The following is a 25,759-nucleotide window of genomic DNA, read 5'->3' on the forward strand; positions in this document are numbered from 1 at the left end:
GCTGGCTCTGCCACGCAATGCGACCTGCCTCTCGTCCACTCATTACATTCTAATAAAGGACAGACTGTGCCCCTCCACACCTGCTCTCCTGTTTCGCTGTTGTCTTTATTAAATTAAGCTCGTGGCGTGACAGCACTGCAGATTAACAGACTCTTCTCACACGTTTTGTTCTGAAGTGTCCAGCGCAAGCTCTTCGGGAAATGTGGTGACTTGGAAGGAGATGTTCTCATTTATATAAAACAAAAAACACTAAATATTTATCAAAAAGCCGATTCCACATAATAAGCTCATTTAAAATCTTCCAGAACAAAATATGTGCAAAAAAACTATCATTCAGAGTTATTGACAAGGGCACCATGTCTGTTTTTTTTCCCCCTTCTTAAACCTGTTAGCAGAGCCAAGTCACTATTGACTGCTTTACTAACAACTGCACCGACTGCATAATTCATTTGCGTATTAATATAGATGTATTTGTTGACAAGCCACTGCCCTGGACGAGGTCGATGAACAAGGCAATTTGGCAGGCAGTAAAGGAGGAGGAATAAGCCAGACTGGATGGAACGCAGCAGCAAATAAAGACCTTAAAGGACATTTACGGATGTGTCCCACTGGCCTCTGAGTCTGTGCCACTGCGTGCTCCAGCTCTATTATAAATCCTTGCGCTGTATCATATTATCGTCATTATTCACACACCCAGTCACACATGCACAAACATGCATACCCCCCACGCATTCTCACACCTTTTCCAGTAGCTACACAAAAATACACACACATATATATACACACACACACACACACACTCGGAGAGTGACAAACAAACAACCCGCCCCAAAAGAGAGAGATGAAATTTGCCGACAGAATCTCTTCTCGCAGACGTTGGAGTCCTTTGAGGGAGGAAATCATCAGACCCACACCCATGTAGGGGCCCCAGGGTTCAGTCTCTCCCCGAGATCCATCCCGTGTTCCATCACAGACACATGTCTACATCTTTATGCTCCCATCCCCAAGGAGAGACTTGTTATCTCGTTGATGGTTGGAGCTAGGGGAGGTGGGGATGACCCCTTAACCTCTCTACCCCCCATGTCACCACATCAGTGGTGTGTGTGTGTGTGTGTGTGTGTGTGTGTGTGTGTGTGTGTGTGTGTGTGTGTGGTAGGGAACAGTCCCAGTAGGATGCCCCTGTATTAATATGAACAAGCGGAAGCAAGAGAGAGGGAGGGAGGGAGAGAGAAAGAGAGAGAAAGAGAGAGAGAGAGAGAGAGAGAGGGAGAGAGAGAGAGAGAGGGAGGAGAGAGAGAGAGAGAGAGAGAGAGAGAGAGAGAGAGAGAGAGAGGGAGAGAGAGAGGGAGGATGTCTCCCAGAGGGCCTCCGGTGGAGAGCTGGGAGACTCAGGGTGACACAAACAGATGCGGCTGTCAGTGGTGGGGCGTCAGCGTGAGTGACAGCCTACGGACCCTGCGGGAGAAGACAGAGCGTGTCTCTGTCAGCCGCCACTGCAACCGCAACCCATACCCCCACCCCTATGCACACACACACACATGCACACACACACACACCCTCGCCACCACAGCTTCCCACACACTCATCTCCCGCCCACATGCTGGTGCCTTTCTTCCCTCATTACCCAACATTCTGCACCTATGGGCCATCCCACCATCTCTCCCCTCCTCCGTGGTGAAAGACCAAGCAAGACAACGAGAGAAAGAGAGAGAGAGAGAGACAGACAGGCAGAGAGAGAGAAAGAGAGAGAGAGAGAGAGAGAGGGATTGTGACAAAGACGCTACACTTGGCGTCAACCAGCAGGGGGAGATAATGTTCCCGTGGTTGAGTCAGCTTTAGGTTCAGTTTCCAAACATTGTGTAAGGGATTGGCTGCCAACCTACAGCATCAGGGACAAGGTCACCGCTATCAAACACACATAAGTGAAGCCAAAAGGAGTTTCTTGCTAACGTCGAGCTCTGTCAAGTCCATGCCTGCCTCTCCACTGATCTGCTTCCAAAGGGATGGCTCGCATCTGATAAATGATAACATTACCATTTCATTACCTACAGCTTGAAAGACATTTGCATGCAATTACTGTCGTTACTTCCATTTGCGAAGTGTTAGATGTAGATAAACCTTTATTAATCATCAGGCGTCCACAGAGTGGGCTGCCAGCCCAGGCATGTGGCAACTGTGGACTCTCTCTGAGCTCCATTTCAGCTGGATGGAGGACAAACGCGGCAGGTAGCCAACATGAATGAGATTTACACCTTTTCAAAAAATAGACACATGCATAGAGGGAGAGGGAGGGGAGGGGTGAGGCTCAACAGAGAGGGGAAAGGTAGACGGAATAGTTCTAGCAGCTAGATCAGACAGTCGCCACTCAGCTAGCTGGTGGGGTGTGTGTGTGTGTGTGTGTGTCAGGACGGGGGGAGGTGTGAGGGTTGGGCTGGCAAAGGGGTTAATTTAAGCTGCCTGCATCCACCTGAGGCTCCTACTAGCAGTACGACCCTACCCTGCATAAGTACACACACAAACACACACACACACACACATCATCGCTCCGACACTCTGCCCGTCAGTCACCACTCTGTTTCATGCTGAGCTATCTACTCCACACACCGCGAGAGCCTGTGTGATGACAGCCACATGGTGTTGGGCCAAATGATGGGGATGACAAGTGGGGACCAGGGGGAGGTGCAGGATAAAGCTAGTGAGTGATAGACAAAAAGGAAGGAGAAGAGGAAGAGAAGAGGAAGAGAAGAGAAGAGGAAGAAGGTGCCATGGAGAGATAAGATACAGACAAGAGTGAGAGACGGAATTATATGAAAAGAAAAACAAGATTTATAAAAGGTAACAGGAGAGAGAGAGAGTGAAAGAGAGACAGAGAGAGAGAGAGAGAGAGAGAGAGAGAGAGAACACTCCAGAACAGAATGTGGCAGAATGTTGGCAGAGGACAAAATGAAGTTCACAGAAACTGACAGACGAGCGGCCTGCCTCTGGCCCGTGGCACTTAAAGGCAGGACTAGTAGGATTTCATTAATGGCAACCCCAATGATACACGGCAGGGGAGCATAAAACCTAATGTTGCAGAAAGAGAAGTGTCTGAGCCAAAAGGTGAACGTGGCGGAAAGGTGAATCATGGCACCGGTGCTGCTGCTGGTGGGTGCGCTAAGTTGACCTGACGCGCCGGCTGCTGAAAGCCACGACGAGACAAAATGTCAAAGCTCTGTCTCCAAAAAAAAATCCCACTCTGCGCTCTGTTTATAATCAAGCATCCTCTAGACAGCCATGTCTTCAGACAGAGGGCCCAAGAGAGAGTCCTTATCAGAACCAAGGCCAACCAGTGAGTCAGGTGCCCCGCCCCGCACCCCTCCCCCCCCCTAACACTGTTGGTGTCTTTCAAATCAGAGCATGACATTGGCAATGAAAATCGACTGAGAGCCAAATGAGGGAATGTGAGAGACATAATCCGTAGGGTAGTATTAATAAAATCAATGATATATGTTGTAGGATAGAGATGACAAAAATAAGTATAAAATAGTAAACAAAACTGAGTACAAAATGTGCAAGTGCTTCAATGCTACTTCAGACAAGGGAACACAAAAATAACAGCTCTCAGAACTAATTTTGACATTTGGTTTTGAGATTGGACAGACAGGGGAAGAATATGCAATAGAAATATTTAAATGTAATTACCGGAGGAACAGGACGTAAAAATAAACTACAGTTCCCATAAGTGTTTATCTGGTCTCCCATCTCATTTTGCTGCAGACTTGAGAGTCTTTCTATTGAATTCCCTCCTGGGTCCTCAAGGACTACTTCTCCGCATAGCCTCAATATGGCTGCCTTTCTCCTGCCTCTGAGCTTGTTGACTCCTCGTGTGAAGGTAATTACCAATGAGAGGGGGAAGGAACCATTCAGATTTAATTAGAACCCTTTTTTTTTGCATTTGTGAATCTCCATTGCTCAGCCACCGCCCCTCTCTCTGTCCTGTGCTTGCTCGTCTCCTATCTGCTTACCTCTCTACACCTGTCTTTCACAGGCACCTGCACAGATGCATGCACACACACAGTAGGAGTGGGTGACAGGACATGCATATTCCAGCGGCATATTTAATGCAGGTTGGGTAATACCTGGATGGGGGAGGTGTGGTGATAGCGGTGTGTGTGTGTGTGTGTGGGGGGGGTGATAGCGGTGTGTGTGTGTGTGTGTGGGGGGGGTGATAGCGGTGTGTGTGTGTGTGTGTGTGTGTGTGTGTGGGAGGGGGGTGATAGCAGTGTGTGTGTGTGTATGTGTGTAGGGGGGGTGCAGTCAAGCTGCCCATTTCCTCTTGACTGGCAAGGCTTAATTCATCATGCTGCCAGCCCTAAAGGAGCGTGCTGATGAAGAGTGCGCTGATAAGGCCGACTGGAGATGGCGGCGCTGTCCGCTTGGTAATCAGATCTGCCACGTTCTCAATGCCTGTCTGAACGCGTTTTTCACACATCATTACGCGGTACAAGGTGATCCCGCTAATCAGGGAAAAGTGAAACATCAAAGTGGTCCTCCTCTCAAATGGGTAGAGTCTACTCTTTTTACAGGGAAAGAAAGGTGTATTTGCTTATGCACAAAGGATTTTAAGGGGGGAAATGAAAAAGACAATGTGAAACAATTCTTTGAAACAATTATGCTTTGAGGGCTTTTAATTTAAATTAAGAGTCAAATGAAATACAAAGTATAATATCAAAAAATGATACATTGTGAATTATAAAAAGATTTCATTAAAAAAGAATTAAAAAAAAAACTAGCCTGCACAACCACACAAATCTTTGCCAGTGAAAGACAAACCGAACAGTAAAAAAATAACATATTTCTGACATTTAAGGGGGCTAAAATGCATATTGCTGCCTCTGATCATTCAATCTCTGTAACCTTGGATTTTTCTTGGAAGAACTCCTGTTTTGAAGCAGCATAAGCGAGAGTGTAGTTTACAGTAAAACCTTTTGCAATGCTGACCTACACAGACCAGCCTCCATCAGACGCAGTAATGGCTGGCTAGCTTATTAATGAATCCTTAACTTTAATTTGATGTCGCCTAATGAGAAGTCAATTTGTTTTCAGGCACTTTTTCATCGTGATTTAACGCCTTGGTAATTAAGATGACCTCATTATTGCTTAATTATCATGCATGCCCAAGGAATGGATTTGCCAAACGCCAAAACAACAAAAAAAATAAGTTAGTGCAGACATGCCTAATGTGCACATTTGGGACTAATACTGTGAGTCCACACGGATGAATGTATTTTTAAAGAATAAGGACAAACAGGGCAAACAGAGAGACATACCAAACCCACAGACAGAGAGACAGAAAATAACACAGAGAGAGAAAAGAAGAAGGAAAGAGATGAAAAATAACAGAGAGAATATCACAAGAGAAGGATAGAAGACAAAGAAGAAAGAAGGGATAAAGAAGAACACAGACAGAGAGAAAGAGAGAGAGAGAAAAAAAGCCCAGGTGTCAGGAACACAGATACAGGTTCAGCCTAGATAGCACCGTCCTAGAGCACACAATGCAGTACCCTTACCTTGGTCTAGTAATTACTGCATCAGGAAGTTTCAGCATGGCAGTGAATGCACTAAAAGAAAAAGCCCGAAGGGCATTCTATGCAATAAAGTTTCACAAAATAAACATCCCAATTACAATTTGCTGTAAAATATTTGACAGCATACAGTAATCCTGCCTATTGCGCTATATGGAAGCGAGGTTTGGGATCCACTCAGCATGCATGACTACACAAAGTGGGACAAGCATCCAATTGAAGCCCTACATGCAGAATTTTGCCGATCAATGCTAAAAGTTCAATCAAAAACACCCAACAATGCATGTAGGGCAGAATTAGGTTGTTTTCCATTGGCATTACCTATTCAGAAAATATCCTTAAAATTCTGAATGCACCTGAACAGCAGTCCTAAGAACTCACTCCATTTTGAGGCATTGAAAACCCAGGAGATGAACCCTAAAAAAAAGTGTCCTCTGAGCCAGCTGGCACTGAAGTTAACTAACTCAATAACAACAATTAATAAACATCAAGCTTAGTCCAGCGCTGCTTCCCAAACATCAATTAGAGTCAACAAAATAATGAATCAAGCAAAAGAAGAATATTTAGAGCATTGGACAAACCAAACTACCAACCAAAGTAGAATGAATTCCTATCTGATCCTAAAAAGAGAATATGAATTTGCAGAGTATCTCAGCTCTGTCAGAGATACGAAGCAGAGGCATATCCTGACCAGGTACAGGCTTAGTGACCACAACCTAGCAATAGAAATGGGAAGACGCAGAAAAACCTGGCTGCCAAGAGAACAAAGGATATGTGGTCACTGTCAGGCAAAGAAGGTTGAGACAGAGGAGCACTTTCTTCTTCACTGCGAAAAATATGACATGTTAAGACAGACCTTTTTCATAAACTTACAGCAAACCATACCAAATTTTATAGACATTGAAGACAATGATAAAATGGCCATACTTCTTGGTGAAGGGCCCTCTGCTGCCCTGGCAGCACAATATGTCTTAAAATGTCACAACCTGAGGGACATGACTTAAGTAAACCTAATGTCAAACAGACACATATGCACACAAGCACATGTTCTCACATGAGCGCACGCACGCACGCATGCACGCACACACGCACGCACACAGAGACGCACTCTCTCTCTCTCTCTCTCTCTCTCTCTCTCACACACACACACACACACACACACACACACACATACACACACACACACACACTCACCCCTACCTATCATTCTAGTATTATTTCTATACTGTCTATTTTGTGCTCACATGTTTATACATTGTATGCTGTATGTCTGTATGTCTATGTTCTTTTCCTTGTGATACTACTGTGTTATTTGTAACACTAGCTTTAGCAACACTGTACCAAACAGTCATGCTAATAAAGCCCCTTTGAATTTGAATTTGAGAGAGAGAGAGAGCAGTTACACACACACACACACCACACACAAATATACACCCTGCACAGTCGTGGCTCGTGCGTCTGGATTTGTGTCGGTGGGTAACACTCTAAATCTCAGCGGGTGATCTCCTGCTCCGGGGGGTTTAATCCACACACACACACACACACACACACACACACACACACACACACACACACACACACACACACACACACACACACACACACACACACACACACACGGACTGCAGTAGAGACAGCCACAGCTGCCTCTGTCAGCAGCCCTGTGGATCTGCACTGCAGCTGACAGCTCCTCCTGGCTGCACTCCCGCTGCCCGCTGAGCCCCCTATGAGCCGGACGCAGCCTCCGGAGCAGCCCGGGCCTCCCGCCGCGGACGACACTGATCCCACCTGTAATTACACCACGCCAAAGCTTCCGCGCAAACACAAAGCACGTCAATACTGCACGCGTATCTAAACAGTCCCTCAAACAGGTTTGACTGGAATTAGCATGGCTCACAGTGACACCGCCCCCCAACCATACACACACACACACACACACACACACACACACACACACATACACACACACACACACACATACACACACACACACATATACAAACACTGCATCCTCCGTGGCATTTGTTTAGCTTATAGTGCGGATTTCTTCACCATTATGCGCCAAGCTCTCCATCTGAAGCGACTGTGCCACTGAATGCAAATGTTGATTGCTGTTCATTCTTCAGTGTAAGAGGCAGCGGCAAATGAGGACCACCAAATGAGCCTTCAGGAGGATGCTATCAGTCTCTTCTTCACTTCTCTCTCTCTCTTTTTCTCTTTCTCTCTCTCGCTCTCTCTCGCTCTCTCTCTCTCTCTCCACTGGCTGATCATGACATTTGAGTTGTCAGCGGCTCTCGACTGATGTGGATGTGTGGGGGGTGATCTGCCACTGAAAGGCCAGCCCCCCCCCCACCCCTCCAAAACACTCCATAGCGTCTCTCCATCAATCCTGCCCTGTTTCAGGTTAACCTTTACCCAGACTTTAAGGCGAGGGGGGCGGGTGTGGGAGGATGGGATGGGATTGGGGGGGTGTTGGGCTTGCTTTGAGCCTCCTCCTTATTTGGGTCTGAATTATTGAGCGGTCTGAAACTTTAATGTGTGTGCCCTCCTCCTGGCATTTTGGAGTGAGCCTCCGCCACCCCCTCCCCACTCTGTGTTTGGGGGCTTTGTGGACAGTTGGAGATGCCAGCGTAGAGACATATGGCACCGCCGCCGTGTAGCCTGGACCGGTGGGATGGGCACAGCGACGCCTCATTAGTGCTGCTCCACGGGACACCAAATCAGCACAGACCAGACACAAACATCTATGGCTGCCTACACACACACACACACACACACACACACACACACACACACACACACACACACACACACACACACACAAATATACAAACACACACACAAACAACACAGTTCTCATCATCTACCAACCGTCTGCACCCGCCAGTGGCATAATGAATGGGAACCTTCGCCGGAACATGGGCATGACACACTGGGCATGACAAGGGCACGCAGGGCAACCTGACACGTACTGTAATAGCTAATGCACCTTCACTCAACTGCATTTATCGGCCTGCGTCAAGCCACGTCATCCCACTGACCGCCCGCATTTCCATCTGTGCCATTATTCTGGAAAATTCTGGGAAATGCGCTTTTATTCGAGGCACATTCTATTTTCCTCATTGATTCTCAACAATTTTCCCCAACCCTCTCCCCCTCCACACCCCCAGGCCCCATTCTCCTGCCTCTCTTGCACACATCACGCAAAGCAAAGAACGCATAATCTCCATGGAGACATTAGGTCCTTCTGTCCCCCACGCAGATCTCCATGCCATGGTGCGCGGAGCATATTAAATTGGACGGGCCAGTTGTCGGGGGCCCGCGGTGTGAAGTAAATGGAGGGTTTTTTTTTTTTATAAAGAAACAGAAAGCCATTACCGGCGCAGTGGCGGCTCGGAGCTCTGGAGGCTGTTTGCAAGGCTCTTAATAGAGGCATGACAGAGGCCGCTACCCCCGTAACCCACGAGGGGCTGCACTTTGGGTGGCGCAAAACCCACTGATTACCATCCACACGCCACGGCAGGCAGAGAGGAAGAGAGACAGACAGAGAGAGAGAGAGAGAAAGAGGAGGGGGGGGTGGAGAGACGAGGGCAAGGCCACAGACAATAGAGACATAGAAAAACAGACAAATGGAGAGATGGAGATAGACAGAGCAAAAGAGAGAGAAAGGAAGGTTGGAGGGAAGGCCCCATACAGGAAATACAGAGGAGCGAGAGGGGGATGCATAATGAGCGAGGGATAGAGTAAAAAGAGCAAAAGAGACAAACGAACGGTAGGGGAGAGAGAGAGCCAGAGAGAAAAATGCTTTTCTTATTCAACAGGCACATTAGGGTTCTGCAAAATTGCATTACCCCACTGCAAACCTGACACAGTTCATTAGTTCACAGAAACAAAAGAATCTCACTTTCTCCTCCCTTTCATCGCGCCGCACGCCACAATGACTGAAAACAAATCAGACCTTGCCATGCACAAAAAGCAACACGGCTCACACCCTCTCAAATATGTAAGTCTCTCCATTTCCACCCACCCCTCCCCTCCTCCCTTTGACGTCTCTATTTAAAGACCATTAGCGTGAATTGTGGGTGCCATATTTAGGCGTAATTACGCAGCCTATTGACAGCCGTTGTCATTTCAGGCAAGCGTGAACATTATTATGTTGACAAGCGATAACAGAGAGTGTCTCTGCTCAGTGCACAAAAAGCTGCCGGGAGAGCGGCGTCCTCCACCTCCAGACTCCCAATCACGCCTGTCAATCTAATTAAGCAACGTGTATGCAGACAAACAGGTGGGAGCAAGACTGTGGCAGTGTGCCAGCCAGGAAACAGCCCTGCCTCAAGGCCTCATTTCTTATGCCATGTACTGTACACCCTGTATGTACTGTATAATCTATACGTATGAGGTCATATTAAACACACACACACACACACACACACACACACACACACACACACACACACACACACACATACACACACACACACACACAAACACATATATACTGCATAAAACATGTTAAGCTATGGATTTTATGTCACGACACAGGAATATATATTCATGAAACAAGGAGAATGAAGCTCGCTTTTACTAAAAAGTAAATTCTTACATACCGATACCTTGAAATGTCAGCAGTCTGACATTGCATTTTAATGGTGACTGGTGTTTAGTTAGCCTGGTATCACCAGACTCGCTAGTATCTCAGTGAGATGAAAATGAGATATTAGGCAGGCGAGGCCAGGATAGTGTTTGGTGCCTTATGCCACAATAAATACACTCTCATCATCAGAAGCATCATCATATTCACGACACATCGCCCAACTGCTGTGATGGTAAATACTGTTTTCCATCTGACATTACACTAGTACATATCCGCCATTTCTGCATATCTGCCCGTTTCCTCTGACATAGCACTGTTGCCATACCTTGGTAGCGGAGCAGGAAGGATCCAGGCTTGGGCTGCTTGCTGTGGAAGTGGATGGAGATCTGGTTGCTCCAGCTGCGTACCACCAGGCCCTTCATGAGGATGGACTCGTTGGCCAGCACCGAGGGCTCGCGGCCGCCCAGGTCCTCGAACCTCACTGTGTCCCCCTCCGCAAGGCTCACGTTCATCACCTGCACACAGGTGCACACAGGGAGAGAATGCTCAGGGACACTGGACAATATGCGACCTGCTCAAATAATAATAATATTCGTACAGTATATCACAAGGAGAAGTTTTTTCACAAACCAACCATCAGCCATTGAGAAAAAAAATGTGGTAATTTCTTAAATTAAATTACTGTGGGTTTTATGTTTTTTTACAGTTACAGTAATTTTCAATTTTCTCTTGGATATTCGTTACTACACATCCCCCTGTGCCTCGAAAACACGCTCCACCATGCGTAAAATGGCAACACACTGTGTCTCCTCGCAAGCAGAGGAAGACATGGAAAGGCTGCTGATGCTAAGCCTGCCAAGTCTCCTGAACCTCGGGGAAAGTCAGCCGGTGCCCTCCCGCTGTCCTGCCGCCTCATCCCTCCCTCCTGATGACCTTCCTCACACACTGATCGCTGTCTCCACTACTGGACCGGCGCCAGGGAAAGCCCGTCCACCTGCCCAGTGCCCAGCCCGCGCTGGCCCTGTTTATGCACACAGAACAGCAACCCAGCAGCGACAGCACTCTTATCGGGCATCATCAGATCCTATCTCTGCCTCCCTGCTGTCTGATAGCACGGCTGTGAGGGGGTGTGGGGGTGAGGGCCCGTGACACTGGCTGAAGGCGTGTGTCAGTGTCAGTGTGTGTGTGTGTGTGTGTGTGTGTGTGTGTGTGTGTGTGTGTGTGTGTGTGTGTGTGTGTGTGTGTGTGTGTGTGTGTGTGTGTGTGTGTGTGTGTGTGTGTGTGTGTGTGTGAGACACACCTTGTTCAGCTTGTGTGCTAAAACATGCAGAGGTCACGGCAGTGTTTTTTCGAGTTGAGTCAAATGAGAGAGAGAGAGAGAGAAAGAGAGAGAGAGAGAAGGACACATTATGAGAGTGAGGGAGAATTAGCTTTATTTATTTCCTGAGACTGGGTACATCGGCAGGTTGAATTGTGATACAGAGATGTCAACTATGTGGTAAAAACAGAGATAATGAAGAAAGCGCCTCCAATCAAACCAAAAGGAAATGAAAGTGACTTGAGGTATAAACAGGAGAAAAGTACAAGCCGTCAGTCTGTAACACAGTGTTGTGTTCTCTCTGTCGGCAAAGTCGCAAATTGCACTTTTTAAAAGGATATTTGGAGAACAAAATAAATAAGCAGCTTTGAAGCCAAACATTCCAGGCATACAACAATATATCTGTGTCTTCTCTTTAATTAAGTCGGGAGAAGCTAATACAACTGTCAATCAAATGGCTTCAGGCTAAGAGGTTGTCAACCTTGGAGCGAAACAATCACTGGAAGGGATTTAAAAACAAAATAAACTAGTTCAGTTGGAACTAGTTTGGACTCTGTGACATTTCTGATTTACAACACCAAGAGATATATGCAGTGCACTCCTTGTCACAGAACTCCAAATCCCAAAAATGTTAAATGTTAAGAACTGCCTATAGAACTGCTAAGTTCCATAAATGTGGATAGATAGGTGCAGCAGATGAAAAGGTATACATATAGCAGACACACACCACCACTTTTGCTCTAGTAAGTGTTCAGATGTTTCATGTTTTGCAAAAGAATCCCGTCTGACCTCTAGAGAGTATCCATTTCTCTGTATGAAGGGGAACACCTTTCAATCTATACATTCTGCTAGCATAATTTTCTCTGTCCAAGACAGTCTTACATTAAGGCTGTTTAGACAGTACAGCCTACTGCGCTAATAGAGCTTCACAGGATAAATGATTACTGGCCATGGCCCTTATCTCTCAGGACAGTTAGGCCACGCAGCTGTATCAACAGGTGACAACCCGAAGATGTTTCTGCACCCAACCTGAATATATTTACCGATAATAGACCCATGGATATAGCACAGGGATAATAGTCTATAAAACAAAGTGCATTACAAAGTAATCACATTATACTAAAAGCCCTGGGATAATAAAAACGCTTCCGGAATATTGCTTGCCGTACCCTAATCCAATTTGTGTTGGCGTCAGTCCCAAGTCAACTACCACACACACACACACAGACACACACACACACACACACACAAACACACGTGTAATCCCTCGGCAATAGGCGTCTGTCACAGACTGTGTTATAGCCGTGTTTATTCGTCATTGTGGAGGCATTCAGGGTCGGCCCAACAATGCGCCACTCCATTCAGCCGCTGTTGCGCGCGGCTAACAGGATTAGCGCGGGGGAATAGCACCTGTTATTACGGCGTTTAGAGAGCGCCGTGCACGGAGAGAGATGAACGCGCCGATCATCTGGAGGTGATGGGGAAAGCCTGTGGGGGTTCCCGGTGGGGAGGAGAGAGAGGAAACGTGATAATGAGTGGAGACTGAGGGAAAACAACAACACAGACGATGCTCACTCTGCTTCTGAGGAACGAGGCGACACGCAGGGATAGAAAGCCACTACAAGCGTCTTTCCACGAGCAAACAGCTGATTTTACAGGAATAATATCACTGCAAACTGCTAAAAGAGTGTGTGTTTTTTTACTTACGGATACAAGACACTCAAACAAGTTAATACTACTTTTCACAGCGATACCGACACTATGTCATCAAAACCACGCGGCTAATTGTGATGGTGCTGTGTGTTAAATTTCATGACTGAAAAGATGAAAGTATAACCGAGACAGAGGTAACCTTAAGTGAGTTGTGGACTACTGACAGCTGTGACAGGAATCACTTCATACTGTTTAGAGAGGTCAGTGAAAACTCTGACAAGAGAGATGAAGGTTAGGGAAGAGAGATGGTCCATTCTGTCATCTGTGTCCATTTCTGTGATTTGTGAAGCCCTTGGCCTGGCTGACTGACCGTGGAGCTGAGTTTGTCTGAGAAGCTCGTCAGTGTGTATATGTCTGTATGGATGTGGAAGTGTCTGTGTGTTAGTGTATGTATGTGTGGGTGTGTGTGTTTGGAAGAAAGGTACTATGGCTGTGTGTGTGTGTGTGTGTGTGTGTGTGTGTGTGTGTGTGTGTGTCTGTGGTGTGTGTGTGTGTGTGTGAATGGATGTAATGTGTGTGTGTAAGTAAGTCTGTGTTGAATCTGTATCTCTGTATGCAAATAGAAAGCAGTGTGTGTGCATGTCTGTCTCTCTCTGTGCGTGTGTTTGTGTGCGTGTGTGTTTGTGTGTGTGTGTGTGTGTGTGTGTCTCTATCTGTGTCTGTGTTTATCTGTGTTTGTACGCTGGCTGCGGTGGCTTGTCACAGTTTCCACAGTCAGTAACAGCTGTCTACTTACCACTGCCAGTCCCAACCCAGCATGGCACATCCTGAAGAGCAACACAGACAGGCCAGCTATAAAAAGTCATGTATCTGGCTATGTGGCCAACTCCTATGTTTACTTTTGAATGAATGAAGTAAATAAAACGCTCTATAACCCCTCACACAGGTTAAGGTCTAGGTAAGAGTTCTGAATAGCACTAAGAATTTAATGGCACTTTCAAGCGAATTAGAGAGTGAAAATAATTCTGTTCTCCTTTAAAGAAAATGTAATTCAGACATATACAGCCTCAAGTTAGTATAGATAAACGCATTCACATATTTCATGGTTCTGTGGCTCCAAGCAGCAAGGCAGAAAAAAAGAGCACGATGGTGAGTTTTTGAAAGCTTGTGTGTGTTAAAGAGATATGTATGCAATGCTTGCCTTTGTATGTGCGTGTTTGAGTATGTGTGTGCATGTATGGGTGTGCGTCTGCTTTCCTGTGTGTGTGTGTGTGTGTGTGTGTGTGTGTGTGTGTGTGTGTGTGTGTGCGTATGTGTGTTTGTGTATGTGTGATTACAGTAGGTATGTTTTGTGTGTACTCCAGGGCTTTTCTTTCTCACAGCAAAGTCAAACCGCTTCATAAGTGAGCTGCCGTTCGAAAAGAGACCTGGCTCGGAATAAATTGAGGTCAATATGTGGTTAAGCCCACCACGCATCAAAGAAGTGGAGAATACATTCAAAGCCTTCAAAAAGTACTAAATTCTGAGCTGTGCAACCCTGACAACAATCCTCCAGGGAAGGTGAGCAATTTCGGTGTATATAAGGACAGACTCCACAGAAACTGCTACACACACTCCCTCTCCTCATTGCACCCACACCCACCCACACACACACTCACACACACACACACACACACCACACACACACACACACACTCACCCACACACACACACTCACACACACACACACACACACCACACACACACACACTCACCCACACACACACACTCACACACACACACACACTCACACACACACACACACACACACACACACACACACACCACCACCACCACACCCACTCACCCACACACACACTCACACACACACACACACACACACACACACACACACACACACACCACCACCACCACCACACCCACTCACCCACACACACACACACACACACACACACACACACACACACACACACTTACATACATACACACTCACACACATAAAGTTCACAGTTTTCATATCTGTGCTCGGAGGGCAGCACAATGGTTAATTAATCTGGAGAAGCATGCTGTGTCACATTAAGAGAGAATTAGCAGAAGAACCCTGAGGCACCAGCCAAGTGACAAAAGGTATCCTGCCTCCCTAGCACAGAGTGCACCAACACACACACACACACACTCATTCTCTCACACACACACTCATTCTCTCCCTCTCTCTTTCTCTCCCTCTCACCCTCTCTCCCAGTGATACAGCCTTGTGAACTTGCTTTGCAACCCACGCTGCTCACTGTTGCAAAGACACAAACCCGGGGGTGAATAATTAAAGTTGGTCCTGAGCATAAATAAACGATGCGTCGCCGTGCCAATCTCAGGCACTCCCTGCAAACAAACAGAGAGACAATGGAGAGAGAGAGAGAGTGAGATAGAGCGAGAGAGGGTGCTGGGGAAGAAAAAAAAGTTATCAGAGAAAGAATAAGAAAGAGAGAAAGACTGACAGATTAGGAGAGATGAGGACACATGGAAGCATCATGGAGAGAGAAAAAGAAAAAGAGTGATGAAGGAGTGATGATGACAATGGAAAAGAGAGAGAGAGAGAGTGAATGAAAGAGAGAGAGAGAGAGAGAGAGAGAGCGCCGTTTCTTTCAGCGGTCTCACGTTTCCGCTCTCGAAGCGCTGCTCACAGATGCTGGAGCGGGGGAGCGGCCATGAAAGGGAGCAGGTTTCTGTTTCCCGGCTCTTTTGCAGCGCTTCAAACGGGGGCCCTGAGAGCGGCGGCACCATCAGAACTCTCTCCTGCAAGGCTGCTCTAATCACTGCTGATACCGCCGCTAATGAGACCACACTCGCAAAAACACACACACACACACACACCACCGCTGGAGACGGATGAAAGGCCCGAGCGCTCTTATGGAACAGACAGACACACTCACAGCCACATACTGTCTGGCACTTAAACATGGCACAGGCAGCTTACACAAGCAGCAACTCCAACATACGCTTCCATCAGGGACAGCCCTAAAAAGCATTTTTATTTGAGCATGTGTACGTGGTGTTTGATTACGCCCATGGACAAAAAGGTCTCCAGAAATCGGTGTGCTTTTCTTTTTCGCCCGCGATGTGTGTTTTTCTGGCACGGGATGTGGCGTTTCTAAAAATAATAGCACGCCCCATTGGTTGGCATGAGCTCATGGTACGGCAAACTCGGCTTTCGTTCGCATGGCTGCCTTTGTGGGTCATGCCGTATCGTTAGCCCTCCGGCGCACTTCGAGTCTTACCAGCATCACACGGCGCTTCTTGGTTTAAAAAAACATATTGTTGTCATTGGCATGTTCTCCTCCACACCGTGATGGGAGACGGGACTGCACGCTGCTCAGTGACACCAACTCTCTGGGCGGAACAGACCTTCGGAACTCAGGGTTCTTATGTACCTCTCTATCTCAGGCTTAAACCCTTTCCCTTCCTTTTCATCTCTACAGAGTCCCAAACCGCTGTGAGATAAAGGTACAAAACCCTTTCCAACCCCCCCAGCTCTCTCTCTCTCCCACGCTTTCTCTCTCTCTTTCCCTCTCTCTATCTCTCTTTCTCTCTATCTATCTATCTGTATCGCTGTGTCTCCCACATTCCGTACTGTCTCCTCCCCCATCCCTCTCTCTCTCTTTCTCTGTTTCCCTCCGTTTTTCCCTTCCCCTCCATCCCTCCCCACTGTGATCTGTTCATCCTCTCCCTCGGCCCCACTTCTCCATGCTGTGGCGAGAGGAAGGAAATCTCCTCTAATTAGCAAGCCCATTCTCTGGGAAACAGACAGAGAGGGAGATGGAGATGGGGAGAGATGGAAAGAGAGAGAGCATAAGAGAGGCAAAGAAAGGCAGAAGGAGAAAGAGAGTGAAAGTGAGGCAGGGGAAAAGAAAGAGAGATGGAGTGATAGAGAGAGAGAGAGGAGGGGAGGGAGGGCTGATTGGGTTCTGCAGCGTTTGGACTGCTAATTAAAGGGTGTGATTAAGAGGGAACAGAGGAAATGATGTAGCACCGGTAGCATCTGTTCCAGGCAACAGATCTGGGCCATAATGTGTGTGAGATTGAGAGAGTGTGTGTGTGTGTGTGTGTGTGTGTGTGTGTGTGTGTGTGTGTGTCTGTGTGTCTGTGTGTGTCTGTATGTGTGGTAAAAGATGGGTACACATGCAAACACACACAGAGAGAGATGGAGAGAGAGAGAGAGAGAGAGAGAGAGACAGAGAGAGAGAGAGGGAGGAGCGTAGACATATCCCACAGCCCCACATCGAGGGTCACCCACAGTGAGTTCACCTGCTCTAAATATAGGAGCCCCCAGAGCTGAGAAGCCCATCTGCTCCATCTGTGGTCCTGTGTAGAGTCACACCTGACTTACGCCTCTGATAGGCCTGAGCCACCACCACATACACACACACACACACACACACACACACACACACACACACACACACACACACACACACACACACACACACACACACAGACAGGGAGACCCCATCTCCGAACACACAAACACACAGAAAGAAAGACCCCCTCCATACACACACACACACACACACACACACACACATACACACACACACATACACACACACACACACACACACACACACACAGACAGACCACCACCACAGGTGACAGCCTACAGTGCTGGGCATGCCAAGCAGACAGCCTTATCTCTCTTCGCTCCACTGTCCTGGCATATTATTAGTGGGCGGACGCATCAGGTGTGAGCCTCTCCACAGGCACGAGGTGCTGTGGACGCCATTGTGCTCCAAATTACCTGACGAGCCCTTTTACACGACGTCTGCGTGACTTTTCCTAAAATAGGAACCGCCCGAGAGCCCCGAGGCAAAATGGAGGCGATAAGAAGGGAAAGGCTGAGAGATTAGCAGTGCGGTGTGTGATTTCTCTCTCTTTCTCTCGCTCGTTCTCTCTTTTCTTTTCTTTTCTTTACTCTTCTTTTCTTCTCCCTTCATAACACAAATTGGACCCGACGCTGCAGCTGCCTCTTTCATTACGGGCCATTCATGTCGGAGCACTCTCTCTCTCTCTCTCTCTCTCTCTCTCTCTCTCTCTCTCTCTCTCTCTCTCTCTCTCTCTCTCTCTCTCTCTCTCTCTCTCTCTCTCTCTCTCTCTCTTGCAAGGTCATCCCTGTCCCTCCTGGCTGAAGGTTGAGTGCTGGCAGCCTCCGAACAGACAGAGGCGCCTGTAAGGACATTGAGAGAGAAAGAGAGATGGAGAGAGAGAGAGAGAGAGAGAGAGAGAGAGAGAGGGAGACAGAAAGACACGGCACAAGCAGAAAGGCGCTACCAGTGAAAAGGTAGCGAGACAGAAAGAAAAGGTCAACACAACCACAGTCACTTTGCGTGGGTGAGGCGTGGGGCCCTGCAGTATCGAAGGCTAAACTTACAGTAAGTAGGCTATGAAACATGCCATATGTGCTTTACATCAGCACTTATCAAACACAGATTTGCATTTGCACTTCAGTATTTCAGCAGCATTACCATGTTAATGGATACAAGATAACACGTAGCCTTTGTGCTAACTTTTTAGCATGTAGGAGACGCATGTGTGATGCAGAGGAAGGGCCGCGATCCGGCAGCGGTGCTCGGGTGTCTTCCTGTGATCACTGCGAGAGAGAGAGCTGCCCACTCACGTCCCCTCTCAGCGTTATCCCAGACTGACCCTGCTCCGAAGTCACACGGCGTATCAGCATCCAATTAGCCTTCGCCGATCCCTTCGCGGGGGACTGAGATGGGCATGGAGGAGAGGATAGGTGCGGCGAGGTGGGGTGGGAGGGAGGGTTTTGCGGGTTATGGATGACTGGAGGGGGAGAGCGCAGCCCTGGTGTAAGATGAGGGCCCTCCGTGACCATGCAGCAAGCGAACGGCGACGGTGGCGGCTATCTCGGTTTTTTAGCATTCCCCTCGTTTTTTTTCTCTTTTTTTTCATTATCGCCGCAATCCCTGCACGCCTGCTCGGGGAAAATTGGTTCTATGCGATGCGCCTGAGCGGCTTCGGAAAAATTGCAAGGGAAGGGAAAATCCGACAACGCAAAAACAAGGGGGCCGGGGTTACGCAAAAGAAGCTCTGCGCACGGATGCGTGGCGGAGTGTGAATCAAGGTGATGGCGATTACCGACTTTGAAAGGAAACGGGAACAAAAGCATAAAATGAGAACGTTGCTTACACAGACACATATTTTGTAGGGAAATACATGGTGTCGCATTCATGCCATTTGAATAGTGAGACGCAGCTGAGATGCCAAGTTAAATAATGCAACACAGACTTTACAGCAAGAATTCAAAAGCATCGGAATGACAAGTAAATTATATCTTGCACAGTGTAAAATGCACTGATGCTTTCCTTCATTGTGAGTATTTCATCCACAAAACCTCAGCAGGAGTATTTGAGGAGAAGAGAGCTCAGAGCTCATACAGAGCAGTATGCCACGAGAGGACAGATTGCAACGCATTGTGTGTGTGTGTGTGTGTGTGTGTGTGTGTGTGTGTGTGTGTGTGTGTGTGTGTGTGTGTGTGTGTGTGCTGTTTGTATGTGTGTCTTTGTGTGTGTTTGTGTGAGTGTGTTGTTTGTGTGAGTGCATTGTTTGTGTGTGTGTGTGTGTGTGTGTGTGTGTGTGTGTGTGTGTGTGTCTGTGCCTGTGTGTGTGTGTGTGTGTGTGTGTGTGTGTGTGTGTGTGTGTGTGTGTGTGTGTGTGTGTGTGTAAAGGCTTTGGGGTCTGCTTCCAGAAAGCCATCAGAATCCCTCATCACATCAGTCACTGTCCTGACGTGCCCCTGGACATGCGCTTATCTGGCCCGGCCTCAGCGCCGCGGAGTTCATTACACCTCCGGGTGATGGAACGCATCACGTCCAATCTCCTGCCCCGACACAGCCATACGGCTGCAGGCACTGCTGCTGCGCTGGACGAGAAAAAAAAGAAATGTCTGGCCGCCACAGTACGCCTCTCCATCCGCTCCACTCTACTCTGTTTTTTTTTTCAGAGTTTCATTTCACATCTACTCAAAATTCACCATCGTACACACTCTCACACACACACACATACACTACAGACACATAAACATGCTCGGGCACATACAGTAAGCATACATCCACACGCATATCCAAAGGTGCAAACTGACACACACACACATAGCCACACATACAGTTTTGTGTGAACACATGCACAACCCAATGTAGAATATGTCCATTAAAGGCACAGACAGAATACCAGTGTATATAATTAAACATTAAATACACAGCCATGTTTGCGTTCATCCTTCACTGCCAACTCTGTGAGCTGTTCTCACATAATAAACAGTCGGGACTGAAAAGCAATCAGCCAGCACCTGCCCACCATCTTATTTTCATGATAAATTACTCTAATAACATGCTGTTGTTTATGAAACCAGGGGGAAAATGATGTGTGGGCAAATGACTGCTTAACTCATGGCAGCCTTACTTATTCTTTTGGGTTTCACCGGCAAAGAGAAAGAGTGGGGGTGTGGGGGGGCAGAACAAACGCCTACATTAAAAACCCATCGCCCTATTCTAAGGCCATGTGTTTTGGAGGGTGTTTTTTTTTGTCTTTCAACCAAACTTCAGTCTATTCAGACTACAACTTCCTCTATTTGGTTTTAGTCAAGTTATTTTTGTAAAAGACAAAAAAACATTACTAATTACATTGACAATATATGTCAACATAAATAATATGAATTTCTTTATTGAATCCTGTGTCAGAAATGAAATGCATTGGATTGGATTGGAGAAGATTAACTGGTTCAAACTCAGTGAGTAAACCATACAGTAGTCACAAGGATCTGAATCCAAACACTTAGAGAGCATTCATTAGTAATGTGAAAAACACTCTCTCTCCCCCTCTCTCTCTGTCTCTCTCTCTCTATCTCTCTCTCTCCCTCTCCCTCTCTCTCGGCTTGTAAGAGCCAGTGGACAGCAGGCCTATCAGATGAGATTTTTGTAGGAGGCACTGATCTGTTCTCAGGTCAGGCTGACAGAATGATTCCTCAGAGTCGTAGATCACAGCTCGTGTCTCCCTGAAGTCGGGGGTCAGAGGCTCCTTATTAACCTAATCTGGGATCAAACAAACACAGCCTGATGCTTTACGATATCACTCGTAACCCTGTCATTTAAGGCTGCTCTTAGCAATACATCTTTCCGCACGCTTAAGCTACCTGGCTTTAGCCTTTGATCGCTATAATGAAAATGGATTTGTAAAACAGACAGACATCTCTGGGAGTCTCCTGGGTTCTTATTAGCCATTCAAATTGCAACATGATCTAACGGTAATCAGAAAATGTCCAGTGAAATATATATGACATACTGTATATGCTTGTCACTGCCGGCAAGTCAGATGGACAATGGAGATTGTCTGCATTGTCTGCGATTTGAGTGCATAAAATAGTTGGCAAGAAATGCAAAGTAACTAAATGATAGCATAATAAATTGCACAAAAAGATGATAATTAATCTTTTACAAATCGATCTAAAAATGCAAACTGAAACGGCTTTTAATTATCTCACGACTGACACAAATATTTAGACTTCTCTCTTTCCCTTTACAAAACTGAGTGAGCATGATTAGACGTGCGTGTGCCGCAAGCATCCAGCCTAATCTATTTTACTGTCAAAATAACAGCCAGCACAGGACATGCGGCCAAAGTGTTTAAGGCCTCCACGACGACTCCCCAGACTCATGTGTGAGTGGCTCGGTTGCATTAGACAGGACCCAGCGCGCCATGCTTTTAATTGGCCTCTGCTCCGCGCCCATAAATCGTGGAGTGTTTACCAGTGAGGGGCCCGGCCGATCGATGGGCATATTGATCCAGCGCGAGCAACACGAGGAGGAGCGGAGTGAGTGGGAGAAAAAATGTCTCTGGCCATAACGCCACAGCTGATAAAGATAGTAGGCAGAGACTAATCGAGGCTTGATTGTTAGATTGCGGTTTAATTGTTGGTACCCTGACCCAAAACACACCATTAAGTGCAGCCCCTCTCTCTCTCTCTCTTTCATTTCAACACTACACACCTCATCCCTCTCTCCCCCTCCTCCCTCCATCTCTTTCTTTCTTTCTTTCTCACACCATAAGTACCTCTCTCTCTCTCTCTCTCTCTCTCTCTGGACTTAGAGTTCAGTGGAGCGCTCGGCCTGGATGTGCATTTGAAAATGTGGGGAGTGGGAAAATTGCAGCTGAAATCTCCCGCTAAAACAGGGTGACCTCCGAGGGGAAAGGGGGCTGGGGGGAGCAGAGAGAGAGGGGAGCGCCTTGCAGTCGAATAAATCAAAGGGAGCAGAGAGGGCTGCAGAGAGCTGATAGCTGACCCGACGAGGCCAGCACACCTTCACGGGGGGAAACAGGTAGAAAGAGAGAAAGAGAGAGGGAGAGAAATAGGGAGAGAGAGAGAGAGAGAGAGAGGGCAGCGGGTAAAAAAAAAAACCTCCTGAAAGTGTTTTAAAGTGCTGTACTGCACTCTCCCCATCTACAAAAGGCCCTGCCTCAGCCATATTTGGCAACTTAAAATCCTCTCACAACACAAGCAAGCTGCAAAGGAGACCAGGGAGGACTGGGGGGGGGTTAATAGACTTGTTTCTCTCACTCCATAGCCCTCCCACGCTCTCTCCATCTCTCCCTGCATGCCCCCTCCAGACCTGTCCAGAAACGGCGCTCCCTTTATAAGGTGTGCCAGTACTGGGCCACTGTGCCACAAAGTGGAGTTGGCATAGAGCGGTGCCAGTGTTCACAGCTGCTGGCTGGACTGCGGAGATTAAGCCCATTTATGTGAATGAAAACCAGGCCAGGCAATAAATTGATAGGAAAACCATCCTGTGTTTAGTGCCAGCTGGCCCCGACAAACAGTTCAGGAAATGGAGACAAATAGGTCACTGGAGGTAATGTCTCAAATTCAGCCACCTGAGAAAACACAAATCAATCCTAACCCTGACTTAATATAGGACATCTTTTTTAATGACACTTTACTTATAAATTCTTGGGGAACTTTGAAGCAAATCTAATTAGTCCTTTTCCCTAGCATCAGTGTTAGAAGTGTTGAGTTGTTGTTCACACTCATTATAATAAGCAATATATAGCACTAAACTGAACTCTGTAAACCAAAAATGATACTGAGTAGCCTACTGGTTGGAAATTTCAAGAAACTCACATTACTGCAACAGCAAAACAAGGTGTTATTTGCCTTCAGGCAAAATAAACATGACTTTTCTGAGGAGACATATTGTATATCAAAAGAAAAACACCTATATAAATGTAAAATTGAAGAGAACTGATTCATATGTACTACAAAAGACCTATATGAATCAGTGCAGAAATAGGACATATTCAGTGACTTAGGATAATTGTATAATTTGTGTAAACTATGGCTCTAGATCAGGGGTCTCAAACTCCCGGCCCGCTGGCCAAATCCGGCCCGCGTCCAGCCCAATTCCGGCCCGTGACGTATGTCAAAATAATAATGCAATCCTACCCTTGAGGGTATTTTTAATTGCAACAAACAACGATACTGATTAAAATAGACGATAGATCCAAGTACGGTGACAAATCTCATTTGTAGGCTACTCTCCTCCACTATTTGCTAGACATGCAGAGCTTGATTCAAACCCAAAATCGCTGCAGAAAGTTTTCAGGAAATACTTGTAGCCTATTACACGCGAGAAACACGTGCATTAAGACAAGACGTGCATTTGTAATGACGCGATGCAGGCCATAGTTTTGCACAAATTGAAGCAGAAATAGGCCTACACCAAATGTTGAAAAATGTTCACTTGTGATGAAGTCTTGGGTAGGCTATATTATTCACCTATTCTGATTCTGAAGAAGAATATCCTTTTGGAGATTATGATCGATCGTCTATTGACAGTGATAGTCACGGTGCGTCTGTGAATGGTGAATGGAATCTCAAAGATTTTTACATTTACAGTAGGACTTTATCTCTGACCACTTTCAAGCCATGGTCTTTTGAAAATTTGATATAAAATTCCAATGGTGTTGCTTTCTTAACCCTGACGCCTATTGCCACAAAAAAGTTATGAGAGGAAAATCTTTTTATTTGGTGTGAAACACACACATAGGCCTACCTGTTTTTATGCTTTTTTTGTTTGTTTTTATAATTTGTATTAATATTTATTTTATTTATAAGCTACAAGGTTGCTAGCACAGGTGTCTAAATATAGATAAAAAAAACTTGCACTTTCTGTTTGTAGTTTTGTGTTTGAAAATACAGTATTTGAAAAAAACATTGCATTTTAGGAAATAGCCGTTCTTTTTTGTATTATTCTTTAACACTGATGTGGCCCTCCAATCAGATGACATTGGCGGAAGTGGCCCCCAGCTCATTTGAGTTTGAGACCCCTGCTCTAGATGCTTAGGTCTATCAGCTGAGAGACTCATAAGTATAATGATTTTTCAAGCTAAGAATACATTCCTTTTCTGAAGGTATACATATTTCCAACACCATTAATGTGAAAAACTACATGCTAAAAAGGCAATGAAGAATTAAATTGCCTTATCAATTAATTTAAAATGTTTGACCTTGTGTTCATGACTTCATTGGAAATCAACCATACAGTTCGTAAAGAATATATTTCTCAAACTTTATAGGCATTCTATATCTATATGTTAGAATACATCTCAACACTTTTTTCCCTTTTTTTCAAAAGTCTTTGGGTTCTCACTTCATAAAAATATAGAATCCCATAGCCAGCTTTGATTCTGGTGTTATGTATTCATATTCTCCTAAAAAGTGTCTTCACTGAAACCATAATGACTCCTGAAATCTCTCCTGGTACATCCAAATTTTCAACAGGATACAGGATCGATGTCATCACCGATTATCTTCAAGTGAAGATAAACGGAAGCTGCCAGTTCTTGCTACCTGTTACTCCTTCTCTGCAGACAGGTACGGGGAGCCCCTCGGCTGACTGAGTTAGATTTCAGATAACACAATGATTTACTTCAGACTGGTGCTCGGAGGGGTTTAAATGTTAGCAGGGGCACTTTTACTTGTAAATACCCAGGGTGGGGTGGGGGGTGGGGGGCAGGGGGCAGTGAACAACAGCGCTGGCCATCAGTGCATGTTTCTCGCTCCGTCAAACAGGTGCACCGCGTTAGCTTAGCGGTGGCGACAAGAAAGACCGCTACGGCTGAATCAGAGAGCTGAACTCGCATGTTCACTCTGAAGTGCATCTCCGTGTTAGCGTTGGTGTGTTCCCCAATGTGGTGATAATGGATGTGTAATGTATCATCCACTAAATTGTCTTTATTTCCATCTTTTTGTTTCGTTCCCTGGAGAACTGTTGTGAGCCCACCCATCCCTGCCACTACAGAGCACAGTGTCAAGGCGAGTTCACTGCTGATGGAGGGGAAAGAAAAGGAGTAGTTGTAACCCCATGTGGGGTAATGATGGCTGTGTTGGGAGAGACACAGGGAGAGTGCAGCCCTGTCTGACACCATGACTGAATGGGTGGAGAGGAGTTGGAGTGTGTTTACAGATATAGGTCTGTGTGTGTGTGTGTGTGTGTGTGTGTGTGTGTGTGTGTGTGTGTCTGAAAGCACCTGCACTGCTGCTGCTGCTGTTGAGTGCTGTGCCCCTTT

General features: G+C 46.5%; 1 protein-coding gene across 1 annotated transcript in view; it reads right to left on the reverse strand.

Annotated features, from left to right (window-relative positions):
* The window catches only part of sez6b (seizure related 6 homolog b), a 77,482-nt gene that overhangs the window by 38,906 nt on the left and 12,817 nt on the right, over window positions 1–25,759 (reverse strand). Inside the window, exon 5 of the mRNA XM_076283124.1 lies at window positions 10,484–10,673. Coding sequence (XP_076139239.1) covers window positions 10,484–10,673 — 190 coding nt within the window. The remainder of the gene's footprint in view (window positions 1–10,483; window positions 10,674–25,759) is intronic.

Source organism: Alosa pseudoharengus, unplaced genomic scaffold, assembly GCF_046254945.1.
Source record: "Alosa pseudoharengus isolate Yale_2024_CS ecotype anadromous, Long Island Sound unplaced genomic scaffold, YU_APseudo_1.1 YU_APseudo_1.1_scf_13, whole genome shotgun sequence".
NCBI classification, from domain to species: domain Eukaryota; kingdom Metazoa; phylum Chordata; class Actinopteri; order Clupeiformes; family Clupeidae; genus Alosa; species Alosa pseudoharengus.